Raw genomic sequence first — 26,223 nt, 5'->3', positions numbered from 1 at the left:
TGGACATGGAAGCAACTCATCCATCTGGCAGTATGCATTTACACGGAGTTTCTTGGAAGAGGAAAAGAAATACATCTCAATGTATCATTAACTCTATTAACAAAAAAGTCACAAACGAAAATTGCTACAACTCGTAACGAAGTGGTTCCTTGCTGAGGCATGGCATGACAAGAGAACGGACATCTTGTACTCCCCATTTTCAAAAAAAAAAAAAAATAGAAATATATTTCTATAAGGAATGGAATGGTCTACCAGGTCGGAGTACACTGCTGTTTCTGCTCTACTGTTGCCTGAATCAGCTCACCAAAATGAGAAAAGCACAAGGAGATGTGCACCCAGCAAGAATACATAGAATATTAGCTGTCATTCAAGCCATTCGCTGCCTAGTATCTATACACTGATGAACTGCTTTGCGGTGGCGGAGGCGGCAACCTATTTGGTGTCCGACGGCTACCAGAATTCGGACCTGCACTGGCATCACCATTCTGTGCAGGGTCACTGTACCGACGGCTGTGGCCGTTGCTGCTAGATCTGCTGCTAGATCGGTCAAAGGAGCGGTCCACAGGTCCATTTGCTGCAGCATCAAATGCTGATCTCCAATCATCACCCGAAGTATTGGCCCTTGGGCTGCTTTCTGCGGGACATTAAAATCAGAACACATCATATTTCCAGACTAAATTGGGCACTCCAAACAGAAATTAATCGGCTTTACAGTTCTCTTTCGGAGCATGCATCATGCATATATTTTCCCAGGTAAAACACAAGTCACACCATTATCCAGAAAAAAAGATGCAAGGGGTGGAATCCTAGCATAGATAAGGGCCTATACATGTCATGCATATATACCTCCATCCCCATGCAGTCCGTGCTAAAAAGGTAAAAAAAAACTAATGGAACTGCACAGGTTAGAGGTGATGTCTGGAACACAGCCAGCTTAGTTAGAAACACAAACATAAAGCTTGCCTCTTGTCCAGAAACATGGAGCAAAATAAGATTTGTTTTATGAACTTCTATTGTGCAGTTTATGAAAGTGAAACTTTTGACGCTTGAGATAATTATGGAATATTGGAGAATAATTATTCATATTTCATGCGAAACAATATCATCTGTGTTAGAAAGCAGCGATATTAAATGCACCAAAAGAAAATGTATAAGAGAATGAGAAAAATCTAATCTGGTCTGCTACAGGGAGCTACAAAGTGTTGAATAAATACATCATAAACTCTGGATTGACCTATCCCTGAGACAATGTCAAAGTCAGTAAACTAGATTTCCATTCTTTTGATTATATGTGTTTTTTTTCAGATAAAGAAATTTATCAAACCAGAATAGCTACATAACGAACTCCCACTCTAATTTAAGAAAATATGTCAATTCCGGATCATTCATATGAAACAACAACAATACAAAAATATGCAGATATTACTGTATGACACGACTAACAGTAAGAATCTGCAAGTCAAAGTATTGCAGTTTATCAAACAAAATCAAAATATCATTAATTTACATTAAATTGTGAGACAGGTGTCCATTTGTTTGGTTTTAGCTTGGCTTCACAACAACAATTTCTGCTCTTCAGAAGTTGTATTCAATTGGACAGACTGGGATTTTTTTCTTCGTTTTTTATGGGACAGTATTTTTAATAAGAAAACATGGCTTGTATTTATCATAGCATATGAGATGTGAATATAACTGTTACCGCAAGGAGTGTAAAGAAGAAAGCTGAAAGGTTATGAAAGTTAATTGGATAAACTTCTATCTGAAGTTCTTAGCATGAGTCATCTAACATCCATATTATGCCAAACCAACTTGGCGCTGTTACATGTCAATTCACAAATCACCACCAGGTGATCGAAATAGGAACTGCCTAAAACCAATGATGTACTAGTAATACTCCTCTTGATACTAAACTTAATTTTGTTGTCACAAGATTTAATGGCTTAGTTTTATGCTACCAAACAGTCAAATGTGTATACAAGCATCAGCTATCATTGCTTTTTCTCCAAGAAAAAGCTTATACTCCAGATAAGAATGATGAATCTATGGATCACATCAACATAAGTGTTATAGAAGTCACAAAATTCTTACCTGCACCAGTCCCATTACTGGACCAGTTAGCAGCAGCTGCTCGATTATCATGGATGCTTAACTGACGAGTAAGTTTAGAAAGAAGTGAAGACTGCCTTTGAAATTTTTCTCGTCTATGCTTGACATTTTGATCCTCCTGGAGCAGTTCTTCAATCCTTGCTGTGCTTTGAGCACTAGACAAGCAAACAAAAACAAGGTTTTGATTACAGTTTATAAAATTGATAAAACTCACCACAGTGATGGAAAGGCATAAACTAGATGCAAACAATGCAATCTTGTCATCCTTTTTAGTGTGAAAGAAACAGCATAAAAGGTATCACCATCTTTCACATCATGATATCAATTTTCTACCTCAAACAAAATAATAGTTCAAATATGTTATCTTCAAGTTTTTACATATACTCAGTAAATCATCACCATCAGCCATAATGCCTCTCATTGCAAAGAACTGTATTAATCACGCAATCTGTATCATTTAGCTAAGATGAATAAGGTACAACTGAAAGGTCCATAAGTTTACTCATACGAAGTAACATCCGTAATAACTTGCACACATCAAAATCACATGTAATCAATGATTTAATTATTTAGAACATAATGTTTTAAATACAAGGAACATACAAACAACAATTAAGGAAGACTCTCTATATATATTTGGGCAGATAATATCCAGAATGATATAAGAGGAATTGGGTTCTTCAATAACTACTGTAATTTGAGATTCCAAGACCATGGCAATAAACAGTGCCTGACAATTAGTCACAAATCTTTGGTGGATGATTTCTATCTTTAAAACTAAGAAGGACAGGCAAACAATGCTGTAATTTCTTTACTATTAAATGCGATATGGTTATTATGACAGCTAAGATTCTCATAACAAAATTGAAAACAAAGGAATGCATGTATTCTTCTAGTGTGCAATTATTTCTATGACACGGCAAGAGTTCTGATAACATTCAAACTGGTTGAAAAAATCATAAATGTCAATCATGATAAAATTTTAGCTTTTTCAAGCAAGGTATCATCAAAGTTTAGTATAAGTTAGAAAGGGCATAACAATGTGAAAGAATATAGACTAGAGTAAGGGTTTAAACTACCAGCATTGGCACACATACTGGTACTATGTGGAACAATACAGGCACACAGGATGCTTCCCTGTGCAAACACAGCAAAAATGAGGGTACTAGATGTGTCGGTATAGTACCACACAGGGGCTGTACCTATACCTGTATCTTAACAGTACAATCAGGAACGGATGGTACAGACCGATACATATCGGCACACTACAATCCTAGCTATATTATGAAATCGTGTAAACTTCATCCAGCCTCGCCTACAGTGAGCTCAAGGGAAGCCAGGAAGTACCGCAAGTACATAAACAGTGCAAAGTAATATACACATTTAAACACAGCTTATACACATGCCTCCAAACTCACCCACCCAGGATATACATGTGCAAGGTGATCATCAGACCCCAAACCAACAGTCAGGACTGCCCTATAAAAGGTAACATTTGGGGTGGGCTGGTGAGAACAACAGATTCCATTGAATACTTCGAGGATGCAATAACAAAATTGTATTTTCATGAATTCTCATATCTATACATGTATGTGTGTGTGTGTGTGTATATATATATATAGGTAGAGTTATAAATCAGTCAAGGTGCCAAAAAGAGTTCTCGCACCTGACCAAATTCAAAGATGGGGTTTGCAAAATGAACTTCTAAAACACTGGATGCAATCCACATCATACATGGTTTAAAATGCCTATAAGCAAAAAATCATAGGTTCTGGACGACCCTTGCCTATTCACTAAATCATCCCAAAAGCAGAATATTGTATCGTGCAATTAGAATTAGAACTATTGAGCTGACATGATGCAAAGGAAAAAGTTCTCCAAAATGACCGTTTCTTTTTTTAATTTACAGGCATTTATAGATCACATCTTATGGTGTAGGTCCCATTTTGCAACCCCATCTTTGAATTTGGTAGGCTCTAAAATTCTATTTTCTTTTCCCACCCTGATAACATTACTGTACCCTTAAATTTATTCGTCTAAAAAAAGGACATGCAACCAACCTTACAGAACTATATAGCTGATTCAGCATGTCTTCCTTTGCTTTCTCCACTTGACAAAGCACAACTGCCTGAACAGTCAGAAGTAGAACTCAGAATTCACAATATGCCAATTAGGTGGATAAGGCCCAGCAAATTATAATTCAGACTTACCTTTGGAACATTTGCAGCAAGACTGTTTAAAACAGCCTCCACATAACCACGAACTTCTTGAGACATCCATCTAAGTTCTTCCTCTGGATCAGCAGGCCTTCTAGACATCGTCTCCTGGAGAATAATCAAGTTAGTTATCGTACTAAAATTTGGCAGATCTACTATGTAAAAGCACAATGAAATGTTGATAAGTTTTCAGCACATCTTTGGTGTCTCATCAGCACCAACTGAAGGTGGTCCAGAATGCCTAGACAAAAATGTGCACATGCATGCATGTCTCTGTTTGTGAGCCGTGCATGGGTGTGCACGCATGCATGTTTACTTGTAGTCACAAGGAGTAGAAACCCCAGAAAAACGAAAGTAACTAGAATCAAGAGAAGCAAAAAGTGTGTTTTTTTTGTGCATGTGCATGTGCACGCATGTGGGAGAGAGAGGCACGATGGTTGATAGATCACTATTCATGTTTTAAAAAAAAAGGTCTATCATTAAAAAATAGAAAAAGAACAACCATAATTTGAAAACTGCGCAAGTTCTCTCAGAGACTTGGAAGACTACAATTATCAATTTATGTAGCAGCACAGGGAGCATCACTTCCAGATAATTGCAATCACATTAAATATACCCCTGGAAAATGAAAAGGTTGGGGCTGTTTAACTTGAACTGTAAGAACCAACTTCTTCATGCTAACTCAATAAACCCAGATTTTTTCAGGAAAACGATGAAACCTAGGAATGTTTAGGGTATGGGAATTAGTTCCAAGCTTTGTTCAAGATGATGGTATTCACAAAGTTTGGACTTACTAGAGAGCCATCTGAAAGGCTTTGTCTCATGGAGGGATTAGCTTCAGAACCAGGCATGCCCTTGGGTGGTGATCCCTTTGAAGGTTGGACGATATTCCGTATCTTGTTTACCCACTCAACTTTGTCAGCCATGTTCTCAGCCTTTAACACAACAGCACTGTGTGCTGCAAGCTCAACAATTGTTTTCAATTAAATGTTTAACCAGATAAAGAGGAGGAGAGACAACAAGGAGAAACAATTAGCCTTGCAGTAATGTATGCATGCAGAAGTTACCTTTTAAAACAGTCTTGTATGGAACCTTGCTAGTTATCTTGAACACAAGACTTGGGCCTTTACCAGAATCTGGTCCATTTACTTTTTTTGAGTCCTTGGAACTTTTAGGAGGTTCTTCCTCATCTGCGACCTCTTCAATATTGCATTCCTGCAGAACTAATAAACTAATTAAGAAAACAATTGGAGGACACCAACCAGTTTGGTGTAAGTTGTGGAATAGTAAACTAAAGAAAATAGCATGCTTTTAGATTCTAAAGCTAATGTTACATGCTTCCTGTCAATCAAGAATAAGAGGGCATATGTAGATTTATAAGCAACAATCTTCTCAGAAAAATGGAAACTGATGCAAAAATTGCAAACTACCTTACAACTTTACTATGTTTCAGAGACAACTGAGTTTCTTGCAAAGGTACCCAATCACAATTAATATGCATTAAATCTTCTTATTCTTCAGAAAGATCATAAATAAAAGAATAAATTGATAACAAGAGAGAGAGAATAGCATGAACGATAAAAGAATTGGGCTATAGGTTTGACAACTTGGTTTCAGATCTGATTTCCGTTGAGCCACAAGAGTTTTTAGTTGCATTAGTTTTTGTTCAAACTTTGAAATTCTGGATATAAAACAATAACAAAACCAAAAAAATAATAATCATAAAAAAAACAAAAAACAAAAGGATACATTAATAGATAACATATAGTTTCAGCATCTGATATCTTTTTAAAATTGTCCAAATGAATTAAAAGATTAAAACTTCAAAAAATCAAGAAAATACAAAAATAAAAATTACCATACAACTTTTGAAAGTGATTAGATACATTTGCAAATTTGATATGGTAGTTGGCAAAATTTTTATACACCAAATATATGCATCATGCGAAGTACATGAAATGTGAGCAAAAGCTAACAGCCTTGTCCATACCATGGCCTGCCGTCCCGCCCCATACTGGGCGCCCGATATAGGGCGCACTGTACCATACAAAAAGAAAACCAGTAGAAAATTTACCTTCAAGATGGTACAATCTTTGTACCGCCCATACAAAGGCGTACCATCTCGTACCAGTGTACCAAGACGGACTGAGATGCGTATTAGTCCATACCGAGATAAAAATTAAAAAAATGGTTAGTTATTTCGGTACAAACGTATACCATACAGTACCGTACCATACCATACCGAGCTGATAAGGTACCGATACGGTACCCTGTATCGAGATTGCAAACCTTGGTCCATACAACACGTGCGCTATCAAATCTACTCAAGCATGCTTAGTTTGAGTCCAATTTTGTCAAGATGCTTCATAGCAAGGTCGGCAGAACCGTTCTGAACCGTCCGGTTCGGAGTGCCCCGAGCTGTACCGACCGCAGACCAAGCCGGTTTCGGCGACAAAAACGAGACCGACGCCAAAGGAGGAGAAGATGAAGGAAAAAAAGAGTGGGGGAGGGAGAGAGAGGAAGAAAGAGGAAGGTCAAGGCCAGCTGATGGAGGCTGGGGAGTCACTGCGCAAAGAAGGGAGCCGCAGAAGAGGGGCTCGCTTCGGTCCCCTTGTTCCGTTCGAAACAGAGGCCGGAGGGGCCCTTGATAAAGTCGAAACAGAGGCCAAGCCCTTCTTCTGCAGCTCTCCGGCCTCCGCCTCCTCCATGCGGCGACTCTCCGTTCCCATGCTTGCTCTCCGCCGGCCTCCCCCTTCTCTCTATTTTTCTCTCGTTATTCCTCTCTCCCGCCTCTTCTACTGTGTCGGTACAGGCCTGGCACAGCATAGCACGGCGTGGGCCCGTATCGACTCGGCCAGCAACCGGTATCGGTTCCGCAGACCCTGCTTTGTAGAATATCGACTCATCAGCGATGAGCAAGTTCAATCTTTTAAAAAAATTAAGAAGAAATAGCTTAAAATAAGACCTTTGACCTTTACATAAGTCATTGTCAGTTCAAAAACTAGTTGATTTCAACTTAAGCAGCCAAAACAGGTCAAAATCAAACTAGAAGCAGTTAGTTCAGGCAAAACTCTGGGCAACTTCAGATCCAGACAAACATTTTAGTTTCAACTGAAATTTCAATTCCTTGGGATTGGAGCTTCTTTTTGTGCCAAAATTGTAAAGTGGATCCCTAAAAAATGAAGAACTGAGCAATCCATCAGAAGAATGATAGGAACAGAAACCTCATCAGCCAACCTACAGAACAAAGCACAAAACCTCCATGCCCACCAAAGGATTCAATTCCCAACTTAAATACTTTCAACTACATTCAGATATAGAAAGTACATTTCAGATTCCTGCATCAACTCCCATATTAGTACGTTTAGCTACAAAAACAGCATTTTTAATTTTCACACACAAAAATCTAATGCCTATTCCCCAATCTCTGGTCAAGAAAAAGGAAAGAGAGAATAATGACAGTGTCATGGTCGAAATTGTAGCAATATCCAGGCTAAAAAAATCACATAAGATGCAAATAAGCAATATATTGGATACATGAACACTCTATAATAGTCCCAAACTATCTCCTGACCCTGTGCGCATGTGTGCATCTATGAAAATTATATGCTATCAATTTTTCAGCCACCAAGGTTGCAATCCTGGTCCAACTCCTTCCCCCTATCAAATTGGCATGCAAAGAACTTCCCTCAAACAATGAACCACGTGAACACCTCAATCATCTACAAAATCAGGAGTTAACAGAATAATTACACCGTCCAAGAAGAAGCAATTGGATGTAAAATGTTCTGTTTAGTTTACCACCTTCAAAAAATCAACATTTACTTCAAAAAGCTTGGATTAGGTGAGAAAGTCATAAGAAATATATCAGCAAGGACTTTAAAACGTTTAATGCAAGATTCACATAATGTAAATCTAAATATTTATAGAATTAACGGCAAGGATGCCACTGGTTATAGTGACAAGGTTAAGGCTGCATTTTGCAATATTATTTGCAAATCCTTCATATAAGCAAGAAAACACTATGACAAGGTTTTCATAATGAATAACCTACAGGGATGGATCCTAGGAGTGGCTTAACCCACAAATTTCCTCACTCATGGTCTATTTTAAGCCAGTGTGTAGTGGACCCTCTTTCTCATCCGCGAAGTGTCACACAAGCAGGGGCTCTCCTTCTCGAGTTGGACCCTAAGTAAAACCCATCAAGCAGCCAGCTCAGCACAATCGGACCCACAAGCCCCTTTTTGTGTAAAATGTGTCTAGTATGAGACCATGCCCAAAGCAAAAAAATTGCAGGATTCAAAATCTTGATATATGTCAATAGAAGCAGAGAATGCCTTTCCAAGTCTCCTCTCTCTACCCCCTCTATATCTTTCCCCCTCCTCTGATATCTGTATTTCCCTCCCATAACCTGAGCCAGCTAATCCCAGGTGTTGGTCAGCATTCTATAGAGATGAAGTAGTGTTCTGACAAAAAAAAAAAAAGAGAGAAGAAGCAATGGTTGTGACTCTCTCTCTCTCTCTCTCTCTTTGTGTGTTTGTCAGTGTGCATTTATGTGAACAATTAGTTTGATCTAAGTGAAATTTCGAAATAGCTCATACGTCCAATCCTTAGTGTCTTTTATTTCAACATAAATTTATTCTGAAAGTACCAGCTCAAGATCTATAAATTTCAGATGCTTTTAAATTCATGATCTAAATAAATATCTTGGATAACAATCCCAAAATGAGCGTAGCAAAAAAAGAAAGGTCTCTTTACTATTCAAAGCCAATATTTACCAAGCCTGAATCAATGTGAATCATTAAAGATACAGAGGCTTATGCTGAATTTTCAATTCCAATTAATCTAATGATGAAGATTTAAGATGAGAAGAAAAAAGAATACAAAGCATGCTTTATGGGCCTAGGGCTACAAAATTACTAGTGAATAGTTACTTGACTAAAAGACAGTTATTTTTAATAGACTAGAAAACCTGGTTATTTTTAATAATATGTCTTGTTATAGTTTCTTTTCTTTTTTTATTATTTGTGACAGACAGAAAATTTTGGGGTAATTGGACCAATTCCTTCTTAGCTTTCTTTGCTCAATTAGAGATTCCTTAAATCTCCCATTGATTAAATTTCCTTTGAATGGACTGAGCTGGGTATCAAGGTAGGTACTTGTTTACTTTATTTTCTTCATTCATTCCAATATTCCAGTGTTATCGTTCACTTATATAATTGTTATTTATAATTTGTCAGTGTTTTGATTCATGATTCGTAGAACATGCTATTTTCCCAACTTGTTAGTCATTTTGAATTCAAATCTTATGAAAAAAAATAATGCAATAGGTGTGCCTAACACATCTTGTAGTTAAAAAATAATATCCAAGAGAAAATGTTGATCAATACATTTTTTAGTTAAACTTTTAAAGTTTTCATACATTAGTTCACTTGTGATAAAACAACAAAGTTATGATTAAGATTTAACGATTTTTATTAATTAACAATGCTGGCCCCCATTAATGAAATTCCTGGCCCCACCCCTGATAACCTAAGAGCCCCTCCTCCGCTCCTCCGTGCGGCTCCCCGGCCCTCCGCCGGCCTCCACGGGATGTCCACCACCCGTCTCTCTCCCTCCCTCTCTCCCCCTTCTCTCTCTCTTTCTCTCCAGTTCTTCCTCTCCCCCGCCTCCTCTAGTGTGTCGGTATGGGCCCGGCATGAAATGACATAGGGGCATACCGACCCGTGCCGCCGGGCAACTAGTCCAGGCCCCAGTTCCGGCATAGCAATCCTTGGTGCAACTGCATTGTGAGCCTGCTAAGCATTTAGGAGCCATATATAGACCACTTATATAGGCATGTGCAAGTGAAGCAAGTTCAAGCCTTCCTGGTGGACCTAACAAGGGTATTAATAATATCAATATATTGAGTGTAATATAATTATTACTTTAAGTTATTAGATACTGAGCAATAAGCACTGATTGTTAGTTATTATCCTCCAATACAAAAAAAAATTACTAACATGATTGTTGTGACTCTCATATTAATATATTATATTTATTTTTAAATAGTTTAAAAATAGTGATTGTATAAGCATCCATATATGCGGTCTACATATCACATATGCACTATGCAATCTCTTGGCCAGCCGCATATTGAACATCACAGCTGCCTTTTAAACAACATTATCTGGGGCAGTCAGGAGGCTGAATATGTGCGTGCAGCCGCATAAAGTCATTTTTAGGATAATGTATCCAATTATTATTAATATTGAATATATTAGCCCTTAGCAACAGGGAAGCAAATGGGCCAGCCTGTGGTCCAAATTCATATTATTTGGACCAAAATGTCAGGACAGCCTTGTTAAAAATTTTGAAAATCCTCACCCATGCTCAGCCCATTTGCACCAACAACAAACATAACTCACATTGATTAGATCTGTGAATTGAATAGCAAGTGGTAGCTGTAAAGTTTAAGACTTCTTGACAATTCCGCCTACCTACTTCTCAAAAAGCACCTCTGACTAATGAGAAATCCCTCGCTTGCAATACTTTTAGAATTTCAGTTCCTACTGAAGTAAACATGAGTCTAGAATATGCATATAATAATCTGTTACTCATTTGCAATCTACCTTTTTCAGTAAAAAAGTTGAGCGGACATCTAGCTAAAACTTAATTCAGTAAGTCCTGAAAAATAACTGGAAATTTGTGTGCCAAACCAAATGGTAACAGAAAGATTTCTCCTTTATGTCTGCACATGTATCTTTAACAAGGATCAAGATATTAAATAATCAAATCACATAGACACTTTTAAATACCAAAGTCAGGCACAAAAATTGAAAAAAAACATTAGCACAAGTGCTTATAGGAGGATGTCTCCTTTATGTCTGTACATGTAACTTTAACAAGGATCAAGATATTAAATAATCAAATCACATAGACACTTGTAAATACCAAAGTCAGGCAAAAAAAAAAAAAAATAAGCACATGTGCTTATAGGAGGATGCTAACTCGCTGGGTGAATTTAAACTGCACAATTTTTTATAACCAAACCCTCTCAAAATAACATGGAATGCATTGGCAAAGTCACTGGGAGTACCAAACCAATGACCTGGGTTCAAGTCCCACTCTCACCTGATTTCGGCAAGGTTTCCTACTGTCCTGGTTCTTAGAAACAATAACATGGAATGCTAAAATTGCATTATTACCAAAACTAAGGTTACTTGGAAAGTCATTATGCAAACTTAATTATGATTTTAAAATATTTGAATATTAAGCACACTTTTCAGGTTCATCATAACGTATCTCCAAGATCCAACAAATACCAAAAAACAGCAACCTTGCTGTGAAATGAAATCCCATACCAGCCTTTCTAGTTTTTTTTGGAAAATGATATCCAGAGAAATTAAAAGGAAAGCAAATAATACCTCCAAAGTGATGACACCACGGAAATGTCTTTCCTCCTGTTTCTTAGTGTAACCAAGCTGAAACAGCAAGTCATTGTCAGATTGGTTCTATCATTCCAACAAAAGACATCCTATATAAATCAAAGGGAAAAAAATAAAAATATAGAAAGATCATACTACTAACTTTTCCACTTTTTGCATTGAGAACAAACCATCGCCTGCTCCAGCCATTTGTTTTTGCACTTTTCTTCAACAAATACCCTTTTAGATAGATGGAACGCATAATGTTCAGCCTTAAGTTAGTCCAATATAATCTTCAGGGAAAAAGAAAGAAACCTAGCTCAAGATATACCAACATTAGATGTACATGTGGGGGAAGGTAATTAAAAGTGGGTGAACGGTTATCAAAGTAACTTATATGAGTGACTCAAAGAAGATAGCCCACTGGGAAACCAATTTGAGCCATTTCTCTGTCATGACCTTATCAGTGTTCTAAAAGACAGTTATAATACATGCAGGCGATCAGAGGACTGCATAAAACTTAGGTAATTAATATGGTATAAAATATACTGCCAAAAAAACACATGACCAGCAAAAGTAGTGCATCCAACTGTTAGCGAATGAACCTGCTGTTATTTCCCCAGAAGGACCAGCAACCTGCAAGGCAGAACCCTCTTTTGCATCTTTCTCCGTTTGATTAGACTTCTCTTTCATCGATTTCATGCTACCACCTGTTGGCTGGGAACCTGGTTGAGGGCTTGTTGCCTAGTTGATATGATAGAAATAGGTCATAAAATATGAAACAGAAGAACCCTGTTAATGCTGCATAACTATCTAAATAGCAACGCAAACATTTCCAATTTTTTGATCGAGAGAAAATGGAAATACAAACATTTCAAAAATCATGTAAGCCATTTATTCCTAACATGAATTTTTTAGATTGCATACAAAAGGACGAAAAACTAACTCTGTTCAATATAGCTTGCTCCGCCTCATGCGCCTTCTTTGACGATCGATTCTTCAGTTCCTCCTCACGGCGTTGCCTATCCATTCTGGTAAAATTTCATGTTAGGGAACTGCATAAATAGATCTGATATAGTAGTTTGAAAATCTCTCATAGAATGACCAAACTCCTGACTAAATTGACAGCACATCTGAATCCATTCATATCAAGAATAACAACCAAGCCTTTTCCCAATGACTAGGGACTGCTTATTGCACACAACTCAGATGAGAAGACAACCAAATATATGCGCATGTGGATATATTTAAAAAAAGGTGAAAATTGTTTAACAATTCTCAACGTGATCTCAATAATTTCTGCAAATTTTGCCGATTCCTGGCTTATGCCAGTGGGCAATTTGTGGAAGTACCTCAATGAGAACAATTCCATAGTTCCTGAAGTTCCTAAGTAAGATCATCATGGAAGGGAAGGTCTACCATCAGTCCAAGCCAAAAGAATGAGGATTGTAGGATATTAAGATTTTTATTTTTTAAAAAAAAATGAAGCAATAATAGAAAATTTTAACCTTAATTGTACACCAGGAAGACATTCTATGAGATTAATTAAAATATTATCAGGGTCAAAATGCGTAGCAAACAAGAACTTAAAACGTCCTAGACAACATGGAAAAAAGGACTCAGCAGCACACAAATCCAGAGAGCAAGAAGGAAGTGAAAGAAGAAACCCAAGTTTTTACAATGCATATCTACTGATTTAATATGCACCTAGTGCTTGCAAACAACAATGCAAAGGCAAAAAGATCAGACCCTAGCCTCCTCAGAAGAACTTTTCTAATGGTCGACTGCCATCTCCATCCACATTAATACTGTTTGCTTCATCTTCTTTCTTTACTCATCCACATAACTAGAAAATTTGCTAAAGAGCATCATTACACTCATGAATTAGTATATGCCAAAGTACTTCTTAAATTGTCGCAGTATATAAGGAGGCAGCAAAGAGATTCGTCGACTGATAACTTTGGAAGTATCAAATACAAATTCAATACTATTTAAAGACCACAAATGAGACAGATAATGACTATAATATAAGACGGACTTACCATAACTTTTCTCTGTTCCCTGTTTTTGTTTATTATAACTTTTTTCTGTTTCCTGTGTTTGTTTATTATAGTAGTCAAAGTTAATGTTTTGAAAACATTTAGACAGCATTTTTATGACAACTGATCCATGCATCATGTTATAACTTTAATGTATGCATAGTCAAGGTATCATAAACTACCTGACATGACCTGTAGAACCTAACAAGTCCATTCAGTGCGCATCAGTATGCATTAAGCCCATCAGAAATGCATGAAATGAATTGCTGGAAACTTATTTATCAATTGCCACAAATGTGTGAATAGGGTTAAATTGTTTAAAATTGCTCAAACCGTCGACAAGTCAGAAACAGTAGAAATTAGCTATAAATACAAAAAAAAAATATTGCAAAAGATATTAATTGAAACAAAAATATATATATAAGAATATATGTGTTTATGTATATACTATCTAGGTACGTGGACTAATGGCAAAATAATACACCCGCGAAGTACACAGAAAGCTGTGGTAAGAATTTGGTAGAAACTTGACAGGTGTCTTAAACTCTGGCTAAACAGGATTTAATGTGGTCACATGACTCTAAGTATAGATGTTATTATTTCAGATGCTAGGCGAGATTATTTTATCATGAATTTGATCTTATGAATTTAACGTGAGTCATTCCACTGCCCTTAAGATGAATCTTCAAGATTCTGCAATGCTTGGATCTATACCGGTAGAAATGAGTAAAAAAATAAGTAAATATTTGCAGAAAAGGCTCGCTTTATTTTTGCTTTTGCAGATTTGTCCAACTTCTTCTACAGCAGGAATGACCCAATCCTGAAATTTTCAGATGCTTTTGCCCCTTGCCCCGCTGATGGACTCCAGCCAGAGAATTTGCATTACATACTCAAGTATGTGCACTCAACTTAATTTACACATATGTCTGGAGAGTATCTGCTGGAGCCAAGGCCAAAAGCATCCAAAAAATTTTGAAACTAGGATCTTCCTGCAAAAAGAAACGGTGGTGAGAATCTGCAAAAAGAAAAACAAAAGTGCCATTTGGGCAAAATCAAGAATGAATAACCTAATTTGTTACCTAAATACGTAATAGTTATATAAATAAATTTCGTCCCAGCAGAACAGTAATATCTTAAATGGGTTACTCAAAGAAAGGAGGAATGCAAAGTCCAAAGACTTTGAGATCCTCAGTCTATGTTCTCCCAAAACATTAGCAGTGTAACTCAATTGTCCAGATATTTATATGCTTAATCTGCAATATCTTCTAGCTAATGATAACTTTGGGTTTACAAATAACATCAATACAGATTTCTGCAAACTCACAATGGCCTGCATTTCTGATTAAATCTTTAAAAAATCATAGAAGTCAAGAACATAAAATAATCCACAAAAGCGTTAAAAAAGGGAACTTCGATAATACTTCACAGTTCACAGGTTACACAAATGATTAACAACTTAAAAGTAGTAGGAACAATTTTTCACCCAAAAATAAATAAACAGAACCATAAGCAGCTGAGTTCAGAAAGAATAGTCAGTAATTTGCTACAGAAGTGGTATTGCAGCAGCTATCAGGTGTCAATGCAGGAAAGGAGGAACATAATTGGCAGTACAGTAACATATCTTTTTTCGGGGGGTTGGAGGTATTGCTTGGGCAGATTGTAGCAATCTATCTATTAGATATAAGCCCATCAATCATGAATGTAAAATTTATCAGCCTAACCTGATCAAACAATAGAATCATCAGGACACAAAAACAAACCTTCGTTGCACTAGGCGGATGAAATGTTGAGGAGGAACAAAAGCACGCTCCATGTCAACTAATGCAACAACCATCTTTTTAGCTTCATTTCTAAAACCATCCAGTGCAGCAATTGCAATTGCAATGACCTTGCCACAAAAAAAAACACTATGATGCTGAAATTCTATAGAAAACTACCATGGGGACAGTTATATGTACTAGTCAGAAAGAAAAGAATAGGGGAAAAAATTGTTACTGTTAGATCGGTATTGACAGTGAAACTACCTCACGCTTGTATGATGGGTATCTGCCAAGTCCCGGGGTAGAATTGGCAGCAGCAGAAACGATATCAATCAAAACACGGTGAACCTGTTTGGGCATTTGAAATATTAGGTACCAATAGAAGATATGCACTCCAAATTTACAGATGCATCCAACATATATATTATATACAAAAAGACATATTAAGATTATGTTTAAAAAAAAGGCTGTCAATTTTACATGATAGGTTTTATGTCCTTGACAAGGAGGCATTCAAATACAAATAGGCCTGCTGAAGAGAAATACAAATATTCAAAAATTATGCCGAGCCCCCATTTAAAAAGTTGAAGGTGGTTCTTGAAGAGAGTTGAAGATATTAATGCAAGCAACTATAAGCAAACATTAGATAGAGAGAGAGGACATCTTCAGTCTCTGATAAGGAGAGGATGTGAAAAAACACAGAAATGAACTTCAATAAAGATTAATACGAGAACAGAATGAGCATATAAGGGTACTGATCCTTACTAAGACCTGTCTGTGCTCAGAAATGAGAAACATGCTGATGAACACTGTAAAGTACAAATGAACAAATTTCGTAACAAAGCAGAACTGCAACCAAGGACCAGTTAATACTTTGAAAGATAGAGTACATATATTCTAACATCAACATCCAAGATGTACAAGTTGCAGGAAATTATGTAGAATGCAAACAATGCACGATGGCTTGTGTATATCATGCAATGAAGAAATTCAACATGTAACTGTAGATTTTTCAACTAAGCAAACGGGCTACATACAAATATTTTAAATACCTCATCCACACAAAGACGTGCTGGTTCTTTTGCAAGTTCTAGTACTCCTTTTATCAGAGATCTCAAACCTTTCTCAGGAGAAATTAAATATGGTTGATAACCATCAGCTTCCAGCACAATCTAGATTGCAGAATCAGATAAAAGAAGCAATTAGAAACTGGTGATCAGAGTAAAAAAAGCTCATTGATAAATAAATATATATAAGCTACCCTTTTGACATTGTTGATATCAAAATGTCTGTCCAGTGGAAGCTGCTTTATTCTGTTAGGAAAGTTTCCCTCAAAACTTGCAACAACTTTCCAACCTGCACCCTGTAAATGAAATGAATGGATTAGGAGTATCTAGCAAAGAGCAAAGAGCAAAGAGCAGAAATCAATCGACTGCTGAAATTAGACAACTAGTGGACATTTGAGAATTACATGCCTTAAGTATTGTCTAAACAACTGCAACAAGACAGCCAGCAAATACAACAAAATATTTGTACCATACAAAGGATATAGCATTAAAATGTTGTTCGTTGTTACAAAGCAGTGCAAGCTTTAATTCCCGAAATGTAATGCTTGAAAGGCATAAATAATTTCCATCCATTATGGTCTTTTGAAAACTTCTCTTATGATTCTCTGACCCAAATGAAAGATTTCCACAGCCTTTAACACCAGGTAAATAGCCTGGTCTAGCCTCATCAGCTTTCAATTCCATAATGTGGTTAATTTGGGACTTCCTCAGATGTGGAGACCTTAGTAGCAAGATGGATCTATTTTGCTAACACAGATCCTTCCTTAGTAATCCACGTTGCCACCTGCAATGAAATCCATTCCAGCACTGGCACCAAAATTAGGCAACTAGGTGCAGATCGTCTCAGAAATATCCCTCATCTCTGCAGCATACTTAACCACGGATTCAAGTATGACACTTATCATGTCGAATTGAACAATAAATATCAATATTTGACATACCAGCATGGTGTAGGTGTTCATTACTTTCTTCTTGTAGTGCACGTGTTGAAAGAGTATAACAGAAAGGGTGCAGAAGACCAGAATGTCCCACCCAACAAGAAAACGCTTCAGAGACATTCTAATAAAGAAAGTCACTGGTGCTTCTGAAAATATGAAGAACATTGTTGCTCAATGTTTAAATACCCTTAGCTCACATGATCTGAGAGCACTAGTATCCTGCTAAGCAAGAAAGAAATTCAAATATCATCAAATGACTTTAAGATAAATGTCTGTCTGCGCCTACTTTGACATGTTACTCTGCAACAACAAAGGAGTTGTCAAGGTCATTGACTGGTCTCATCATCAATAAGCACTCTATTTGCAGTTTTACCAACTTGTTCCCTCTTTGCGATCCTCATCTCAATGCAGCCATTGACACCATTGACACCATTCTGTCTGCTCCTGTTCCTCCAACAGAAATCATTCAATGGGTGCACTCAGAAAAGACTTTCTTGATAGTCCTTCCAGATGGTAGTTGCAAATATGCCGCTTAATGTCTTGTAGGATTATCAGTAGCTATCAGTCACAGCTACTATTGCACCAATAGAATGACACGGCCATTGTCTCTAAACTTTATTTTAAGATGAATACTCAAAAAAAAACACATTATGAACTATGAAGGTTCTATCGAGCCTCAGGCATGACTAAAAGTTGTTAAATTATGACAAAAAAATAACCCACCAGAATAGAATAAGTTTGTTGCACTCTCACAAGCTCTCCATGCATGCTTCATTACCCAAAAGGACCAAATCTGATCATTGGACCTTCTTGTTGGAATATCCATCGATTGAGTCCTTAAGTAGTAATTTGATTGAACATAAGCATCATTGATTAATTGAGGTGTGATGAAATCATAACATTCTGCTAGGGAGATCCAAATGACCGGGTCATCTTTCCAATAGTGAGACTATTGCCTTCACGTGAGGACTACTAAAGTATAATTACCATGCAGTCTGCATGTGTATCTTTCACAATTGATCCCTTGAAGGCCATGAAATTCAAAGGCCTCACAATCTTGTAACTTGTCATGGCTTACTGATTTGATTACAGGTTACATTAAGAGTCAAATGCACCAAAGGAGATTAACTAGGCTTGTAATAGACTAGGAGAGCCTGAAAAGACTTCAATTTGTCACAATACTATAAACACTAATAAGCTCAAATTATTAAAATAAAAACAAGTTGAAGAGAGTAGCGGATTAAGATGGTTCTATACCTAATTATAAACGATTCCGCTTTCAACTATTGAACTCGTGTTTTCAACTTATATAGAAGATGGCTCATCCGACTTCACTAGATCCTTGCTCATAGTTGGTACTAAAGTTCAAAATAACAGAAATCAATCTTAAAAAGCCACAAAAAATCCAGACAAATCCTTGAGTTGAAATTATAAAATATCTCCAAAGATTTTCACAAATCTAACATAACAAAATGGTAGTTTCCTCACACTAAACCCTCTTCATTCCAATATCCTCGAGATTATACCTCAATCATATGAAGTACTTGACATATACAAATACACATTCACCTTACCAATGACTTAGGTTATTCCAGAAGGAAATCAAGTTTAAGGGTGAATGGGGGCTAATATGGGTGTGGAAAAGCTCATTAGAAGGCATGATATTTTGTTAAGTCTTAGAATTTCTTTTAGGATTCATGACTAAGTTTTTTCTAGATGGTTACCCATTTTCTTTTCTGAGTTTAGATCAGGCAAGAATAAAGATTAACTATAGCCCTTATCATGTCCTGTAGTCGGTGTTTCAAGTTGGGAGGCCCCAAACTTACCCAAGTCAGCCTAGAGGACTGGCCAACTAGCTGACTTGAGCAGGGCCATCTCCAGCAGTTCAGAATTATGACGACCATTTGATCTTACAACAGCATGAAGGAAGCAGCAACCAAGGGTCTGGACTAAGGAAGGACAAGATGAAGGGGAGGGAGGGAGGGAAGGAGAGGCCAAGAGATAGATAGATAGAGAGAGAGAGAGAGAACAAAAGAAACAAAAGAGAAAAAAGAAAGGAAGAAGAAAGACAGGGAAAGAAAAGCAAGAACAAAGGCTCGCTGCCCCACCTAGCCATCCACTCCTTACTCTCAATGGGGTCTTTCCAAAGGCCTATTTCCTCTTTTAATCAGATCCACCTAGGCTTAGGCATCCTCCAATAACCCTACTTGGGCCCAACCAACCAAATGACCCATGCATGAAACAGGCCATCTAGCACGTGATCAAGCAGCTCACTTATCCCAGGCAGCTTACTCAAGATGTGTCAGGATTGTCAGGGTCATTGCAGCATTTGGAGTGTCAAAAATGCTGATTGCAGCCCTTATTGTTTGTTCATCAAAAGTTCCGAACTGTTTATCTCTAAATTTGAGACTGTTGATCATTCATTACTTGATACAGTTGCTTGTCACAATATTTGAATTGAATTTTTATGAATAAGTAATATTTATTAATTTGTAACATAACTGAACTTACTACGGTGACTTCCATATTATACAAAAATAGGTCCTCAGGTGCACGTAAAAGGTTTTTCCCCCAATTAAACTTTCAACCTTTAATTTCTTTCAACTAATTGCGAATTTTCTAGTCTTATTCTAATCAAGAATCTAGCTAGATGTCCAGCTGAGCGCACCCCACTTCCTCTGAAGCTATCAGGTTCCCAGCCCATAAGAATAATATTTATATGCACTTGAGCAGAACTAGTAACAAGTGGCTTAGAATACCTTCCATGTCATAATGAACTGATCTAATATGTAAACTTACTAGAAAGCAAGATTTTTATAGCCAACCACACATTACAGGAGAAGGATTGCTACGTATGTCCGTTATTTGCTCTATTTTCTTCAGTATTTACTCATGTTGCCCAGAACTTATAGTGAGGTATCTCCAAATCAAGATGCCGTCAAGTTAGAGCATAGTTGGAATGTGGAAGCACCCTAATTCTTAAATCAAATGGCAATGTGGTGTAGTGAGATATGCATTCACCAACCTATTTTCCTAAGTAAAAAGATATAAGGAAATGCAAGCGCATGATGATGTAGCCTACCAGAAGGTTTGCAACCGCATATCAGTTTCATATGCCGTAAAAAGAAAAGTTCGGGATAAAACCACAAACATAAGGAACTACTGACCTCACCACCTGCAATGTGTGCAAGAAACTTATCTTCAAATTCTCGGCAAAGCTCCAAAGCAATAGCCCTAGTACCTTCTGCACTTTGTACCATTTGTTCACCAAGCCTTACCAATTCATCTTGCACTATCTGAGACTTACCCTGTAACCTGCAAAGATTCATTTGAACAATGATGGTTATTCAAATTTTACTTGGCTTTCCCTCAACTTAAGAAATGTAAGCCAGCAAAAATATCTATGAGATGATCAACTTCAGCCTGTGACATTCTTGACAAATATACTGTCTCTTGGAGCAGGCAAATCAATTACAACATTGATGTAAATTAGCAGAGATTAAGCCAAATCTCACATTTAAATCATCGAAATTATAACAACAAACCTGGAATGCAATTTTCTACTCCGAAATCATGTTGCTTGAGGAGAGAGAGTGTCACATATTGCAAGAATGAAACACATCCACCAAGGGAGGGAAAATAGTCTCATAGGCTAGTAATGCACTTAAAAGGAGAAAATGTAATGACCCCTCAAATATCGAAGATGGCATGATATACAAGAATCAGCATATGAACAAACACCCTTAGACTAGATAATTTCTGTATCAGTCCATATCTCCAACGTGCTTGAAACAACAACTACCAAATGCCATCAATACCAGCATGCTGTGTCCACATAGCAAAAGTGCAAAACTGCATGGATGGTCCACATCTCAACATAGGAATTGTGCATTACTGCATTTGATGAAATTTTAACACAGCCAAAAACCGAGACCATGTTAATGCTTCATTTTAGGGAGAAGAGTAATACAAAGGTCTATTGAAGATGTTGGGCCAATTAAATAACCTTTTTGTTATGGTGAATCAAGTATGCCTCTTAAATTGGGTAACTCATAATCAAATGGAAAATAAGGATGAACAGATGAAAAGCATACTGAGAATTTAATCTGTCTAGCATAATTTTCATCCAAACACCTGACACTCCAGACAAACATTTGGAATTTTTTAACCTGTGTAAAATAATATTTGATAGAATAAAACTATTGCGCAGCTAAAAGTATGTAAAACTTGTAAAAAGATTTACCCGGAAAGAAGGTTCGGAAGCCTAAGCTTCATCCGTTTCCGAATCTGCTTGGCAAGGGTATCCACCAATGCTACTCTGCCAAGCTTGCTTTGGGGAGATCCTGTAAGTATAGATTTAAGACTTTCACTCTCAGCTCTCCAAGCAGTTTCAAGTGAATTCTCAGATCCCACAGATCCAGCTTGTGCTGAAGCAATAGAAACAGATTGTCCAATCAATGCGACCCATGGCATATCAGAAGTTCTTGGTGGTCCCTGATTCAAAAGAAGAGCTTGAACAGCTGCAAGACTTTTCTGATCTCCCGCTGCTTGATCAATTTTGCTAACAACACCAATTGTTCTTGTCCCTGCAACACACAGAAACACCACAACAACAATGACAACAAAATCAATTGATGACAACAAACAAAAACATCAGCGAACAAGCTTCACATAAATATCATTCCAAGGATTACTGTTATAACTGTGGAGATGGGCAATTAGCTATAGAGTAGTACTAACCTTCTGCATCAAATTCTTTAGCTAGTCTAAGAGCTCGAGATGAAGAAATTTCTGGTGCTTGGGCAGCTGGTACAATAACTAGCAAAATTGCATCATTATGTGCCGCGTAGTCACTGATCTGAAACAATAAAAGTTACCACCACATCCCCCAATACAGACAAGAAAGGAATTAGTGCTGCCAGAACAGATGTTCAGAAAGAACATCAAGCAAATTCAAAACCATTATTTTGCTTATATTCAGCTTGATTTCTATTCTGCCAATTACTCTTATCCGGCACATATCATACATATTATCAAGAATTTAGCAGCTGTCAGTAGGAAGATAGCTAATTATCCAACAACATCTATGACTATTGGAATGAAGGTAAGTGTTTATAGCTACTTACCATGGACTCATCCATGGCCCGCTGGTCTAAGCCAGGAAGGTCAATCAATTTCAGAGGAGGAGCTGGTAAAAAGAAAAGCAAGTTAGCCAGTAGAAGTGACCAATACAAGAAAAATTAATGGAAATCAAAGTATGCCGCAGCTGAACAGTGACATTAAAGAAAGCAAACAACCACCTGAAAGCAAGTAATGCAATATAAACATTGCATATTAGTTTTGAAGTTTTGTAGTCTTAGGCAATTATAAAGCATGCACTTAAATCTTCTTCTAATGCACCTTCTCATGAAAAGAAGACCAGCACAGAGAGTTTAATTAAGGTCAAAGTGCACAAGTAAACAGCCATCTAAAAAAGATATGTTTGAAGAAGCAAGCGTTCCCCAAGTAAAGTATGATAGTTCATTCTACCTATAATCCCACTCAAGTTGCATTCCATGTATTCATGTTTTATTCCAATTATATTCTGAAAGTTACAATTTGGCGTTCACCTCCTTTTAGTCTCGACAATGAATATCATATTACATTAACACACTAAGAGGCCTCCTAAATATCTAAAGTTAGTGCATTTAAAGCTAGAGCAGAAATTTAAGAACATGAAGATGGGCAATGATGATTGAAATTTAAGTGGCAAGCTTACAAGCAGATCTAGTGATGAAAAATTTGCTGTGGGGTACGGATTATCAAGTGATATTGCTAGTAAGTCTGGCAAAACAACATTTTTTTTGTAATTACAGATGCTAGAAACCAAAGGAAAAGGGGTGATACCAGAGGATGAATGAGGATAAGATGAACCATTTAGACATTCAAGAGGGAAAACAAAGTATGCAGATGTGGAAATTGGGTGGTTATTTGCACACTACAATAATTGATAAAGAAATCCATAATAAAAATTTAGAAGAAATCACTATTGATGTGGAATAAATAAAGCTGAGGTCCAACAATGAATAAAGCAAGAGATGTCAAGTTTTAAGGACTGACCCACAACAATTGGTATAAAACTGTATGAATATTAAAAGAAGGATGGGGCAAAAGCTTGTAAGCTAAGTATGCAGTTTGCTATCATCTCTATAATAGATGTATCTCTAAGATTTTGAATTAAAACCATAGTCATTCTACTGTAGCTCCAAAAGACTCCTAAAAGCAGCCTTGAGATGTAAATTTAAAGATATCAAGTGAGAACACCCTCTTGCCAAACACGTATCTTCTAGTTTAACTTGACTGCTAAGATCTCTAACAGGTACTCACTCACATAACCCTTACGGCTTAACCAATCAAAACAGCAACATCCAAGATGAAACAACCACTGGATTTTCCAATCTATTAATAAGTATGATGGCTGGCTAGCTAACCCAATCCAAATCCCACAGTGAGAGAACCATTGGGCCCAACAATATTGTTGGTTTCCATAAAAAATTGAGTTGACAAAACTCTATTAACTGTTGACTTAATAGTGTTAAAGTAAGTCAGGTTCTGATATACACCAGCCATAAAAGCAGCGATATTTTGTCTACCTTTCTTCTTTATTTAAAAATAAGCAAAGTATACTTGTACATCATGACTGAGCTGTTGACAATGTTATAAACAGAGGTAAAGCAGGAAAGACAATAATAAGCCACAGACAAGTATGGAACTTGATAAGCTTCTTATGATATGAGGGTGAGAGTTATAATCTTTGCTCTCCACACAAGAAAATTAGAAGGCAAGCAGTTGATCATAATAATATGCATGATATCATCAATAGTTATAGTCATGGTAAGTTAGAGATTTTGAATTTTACTCTCTCCCTCTCTCTCATGCCCCCCCCCAAAAAAAAAAAAAAAAATCTTATCAAAACCTCCATATTTTCATGAAAGTGAATAGAAAAGGCATAAGTTTGTAAAAACTAATTTTCAGTGTTAAGAAGCATACAACAGTGACAAGGTCAGTGGCATCTAAAGCTGTATCTGAGAGGGGAAAAAAGATCGACAAACCTGTACTAGTTCGAAGCTTCAAGTATATCTCATCCGAGCGGCTCTTTCCTGAGCTATGAACTCCTGTGCCCTTGCTCAGCCTATCCTGAAGAGAATGTCTAAGAGCACCTAAAGCAAAAACAAAAACGTGTGACAGCTATCATAATCAAGTCGCAGGAACACAGCAGTAGAGGCTCATCAAGTCACCACGGTAGAATGGTTAGAAAAAAAAAATAGAAAAAAGAAAAAAAGAAAGCATCTAATTAGCTGATAGTACTAAAAGAAGAAAAGAAACCACGAGGAGTACATAAATAAAAGCCGTTCATTCATCAGGGCTATAAGATATCTCACTTGCAGAAACTTGCTGAGATTTGTTGTCTATCTGCAAGATGATCAATTTACTGCTCAGCGAACCATCTCTTTGCAAGTCAACACTGATGGGCGCTCGAGTGGCACCGTTTTCTCCCGTTGGCTTTACCAAGATGACAACCACCAATCAATACAGGCCACATTCATAGGTAAGATTTAACATAAGGAAACAAAATAAAGACTTGGTAGTTAATTTCCAAGAAAGCCCACCAGAACAGGGTGCCCGATTAAACTGTTCAAGACTGCAGATTTTCCAGCGCCCTGGGAACATCTTAGAGCGATGAGAACGAGATGTCCAACAAGATTAAACATAATTCAGACGAAGAGAAGAACAACCGAATCCATCAAGAAAGCACCCCATGTTTTAGAGTTTTAGGTTTTCAAGAAAGCGTAACCACGAATTAAAGAGGGAAAGATGGGGGCAAGTAGGGTCAGAAGCGGGCTTACGACATTGCCAAGGGCGACGACGTTGAGGAAGGTAGAGGTTCTCTTGGACGAGGGCTCATCGGGGTCCTCGTCGGCGAGGAGGGCCGCCGCCTGGATCATGGAGTCCGATAGCTGGATCAACTCCTCCACGGCCTCCATGATTCCTGAAGACGAGAGAAGATCTAGATCTCAGGGAACACCGATCCGATCCGAGCGCCGACCTAGGTCCTCCAAGAAACGGCCCCGGGAGGAGTCCGATCGGGGAAAAAAGATCCGGATCTGGAATTCCAACGAGATCGCCGGCCGGACGACCTCGATGAAGAAGAAGGGCCAACGACAGAGAACGGAAGAGATCGGAGGAATTTATAGGAGAAGGGAGAGGGGTCGGGTCACCGACGCGCAATCGCACCGACCTAAGGGGTCTCCTTGACGGCAGGGCGATGATTGAACGGAGGGGGAGGGGGAGGGGGAGGGGCGGAAAAGAAGGGGCGTAAAGACGGAGAGAGAGAGAGAGAGCGTGAGGAGGGGTTATTAAACGGCACGCACACACACTCCCCCTAATAAGACTGGAGGCCTACGACTACCTAGTCGGAGGCCGGTCGTTTACGGGGTTTCAAACTTTATGGTGCGGGGGCGCCTCTCGGTCGCTTCGCGAAGAGGGAATCTGAAACTGTCCTTAATTTACAGTTTTACCCTCTGAGAGATCATGCATGAGGTAGGGTTTTCCGATTTTTGAGTTTGAATGTGCTAACCGATATCTAATCATCAAATCGACATCCTCCGGCTGGGATTGCCCTTGACCAGCCCAACCGACCGAAAGTGGCAA

The 26,223-nt window shown here is 37.7% G+C and overlaps 1 protein-coding gene across 1 annotated transcript; it reads right to left on the bottom strand.

Moving 5' to 3' along the window:
- LOC103699261 (dynamin-2A-like) lies at positions 1-25,950 on the bottom strand. The gene is made up of 22 exons (XM_008781304.4): positions 25,419-25,950; positions 25,182-25,232; positions 24,954-25,074; positions 24,624-24,731; positions 22,659-22,720; positions 22,273-22,390; positions 21,776-22,118; positions 20,700-20,847; positions 16,789-16,890; positions 16,580-16,699; positions 15,792-15,875; positions 15,528-15,655; positions 12,675-12,759; positions 12,334-12,472; positions 11,892-11,968; positions 11,729-11,785; positions 5,390-5,537; positions 5,117-5,280; positions 4,317-4,430; positions 4,167-4,234; positions 2,089-2,261; positions 1-634 (listed from the first exon to the last, which is right to left on the bottom strand). The coding sequence occupies exons 1-22, from the start codon at positions 25,554-25,556 to the stop codon at positions 384-386; spliced, it is 2,799 nt and encodes a 932-aa protein (XP_008779526.2). The 5' UTR covers positions 25,557-25,950; the 3' UTR covers positions 1-383.
- Between the last annotated feature and the right edge of the window lie 273 nt (positions 25,951-26,223).

The sequence above is a fragment of the Phoenix dactylifera genome, chromosome 1 (genome assembly GCF_009389715.1).
Source record: "Phoenix dactylifera cultivar Barhee BC4 chromosome 1, palm_55x_up_171113_PBpolish2nd_filt_p, whole genome shotgun sequence".
Classification (NCBI taxonomy): Eukaryota; Viridiplantae; Streptophyta; class Magnoliopsida; order Arecales; family Arecaceae; genus Phoenix; species Phoenix dactylifera.
This window is presented reverse-complemented; position numbering and strand designations above follow the sequence as displayed.

Excerpts from the sequence above, each read along its gene's own strand:
- LOC103699261 (XM_008781304.4), bottom strand. The coding sequence starts at position 25,556 with ATGGAGGCCGTGGAGGAGTTGATCCAGCTATCGGACTCCATGATCCAG. Across the intron at positions 22,391-22,658 it reads GGGCCATGGATGAGTCCATG|ATCAGTGACTACGCGGCACA; the intron begins GTAAGTAGCTAT and ends TTATTGTTTCAG. Across the intron at positions 16,891-20,699 it reads CACACATTGCAGGTGGTGAG|GGTGCAGGTTGGAAAGTTGT; the intron begins GTCAGTAGTTCC and ends TTTCATTTACAG.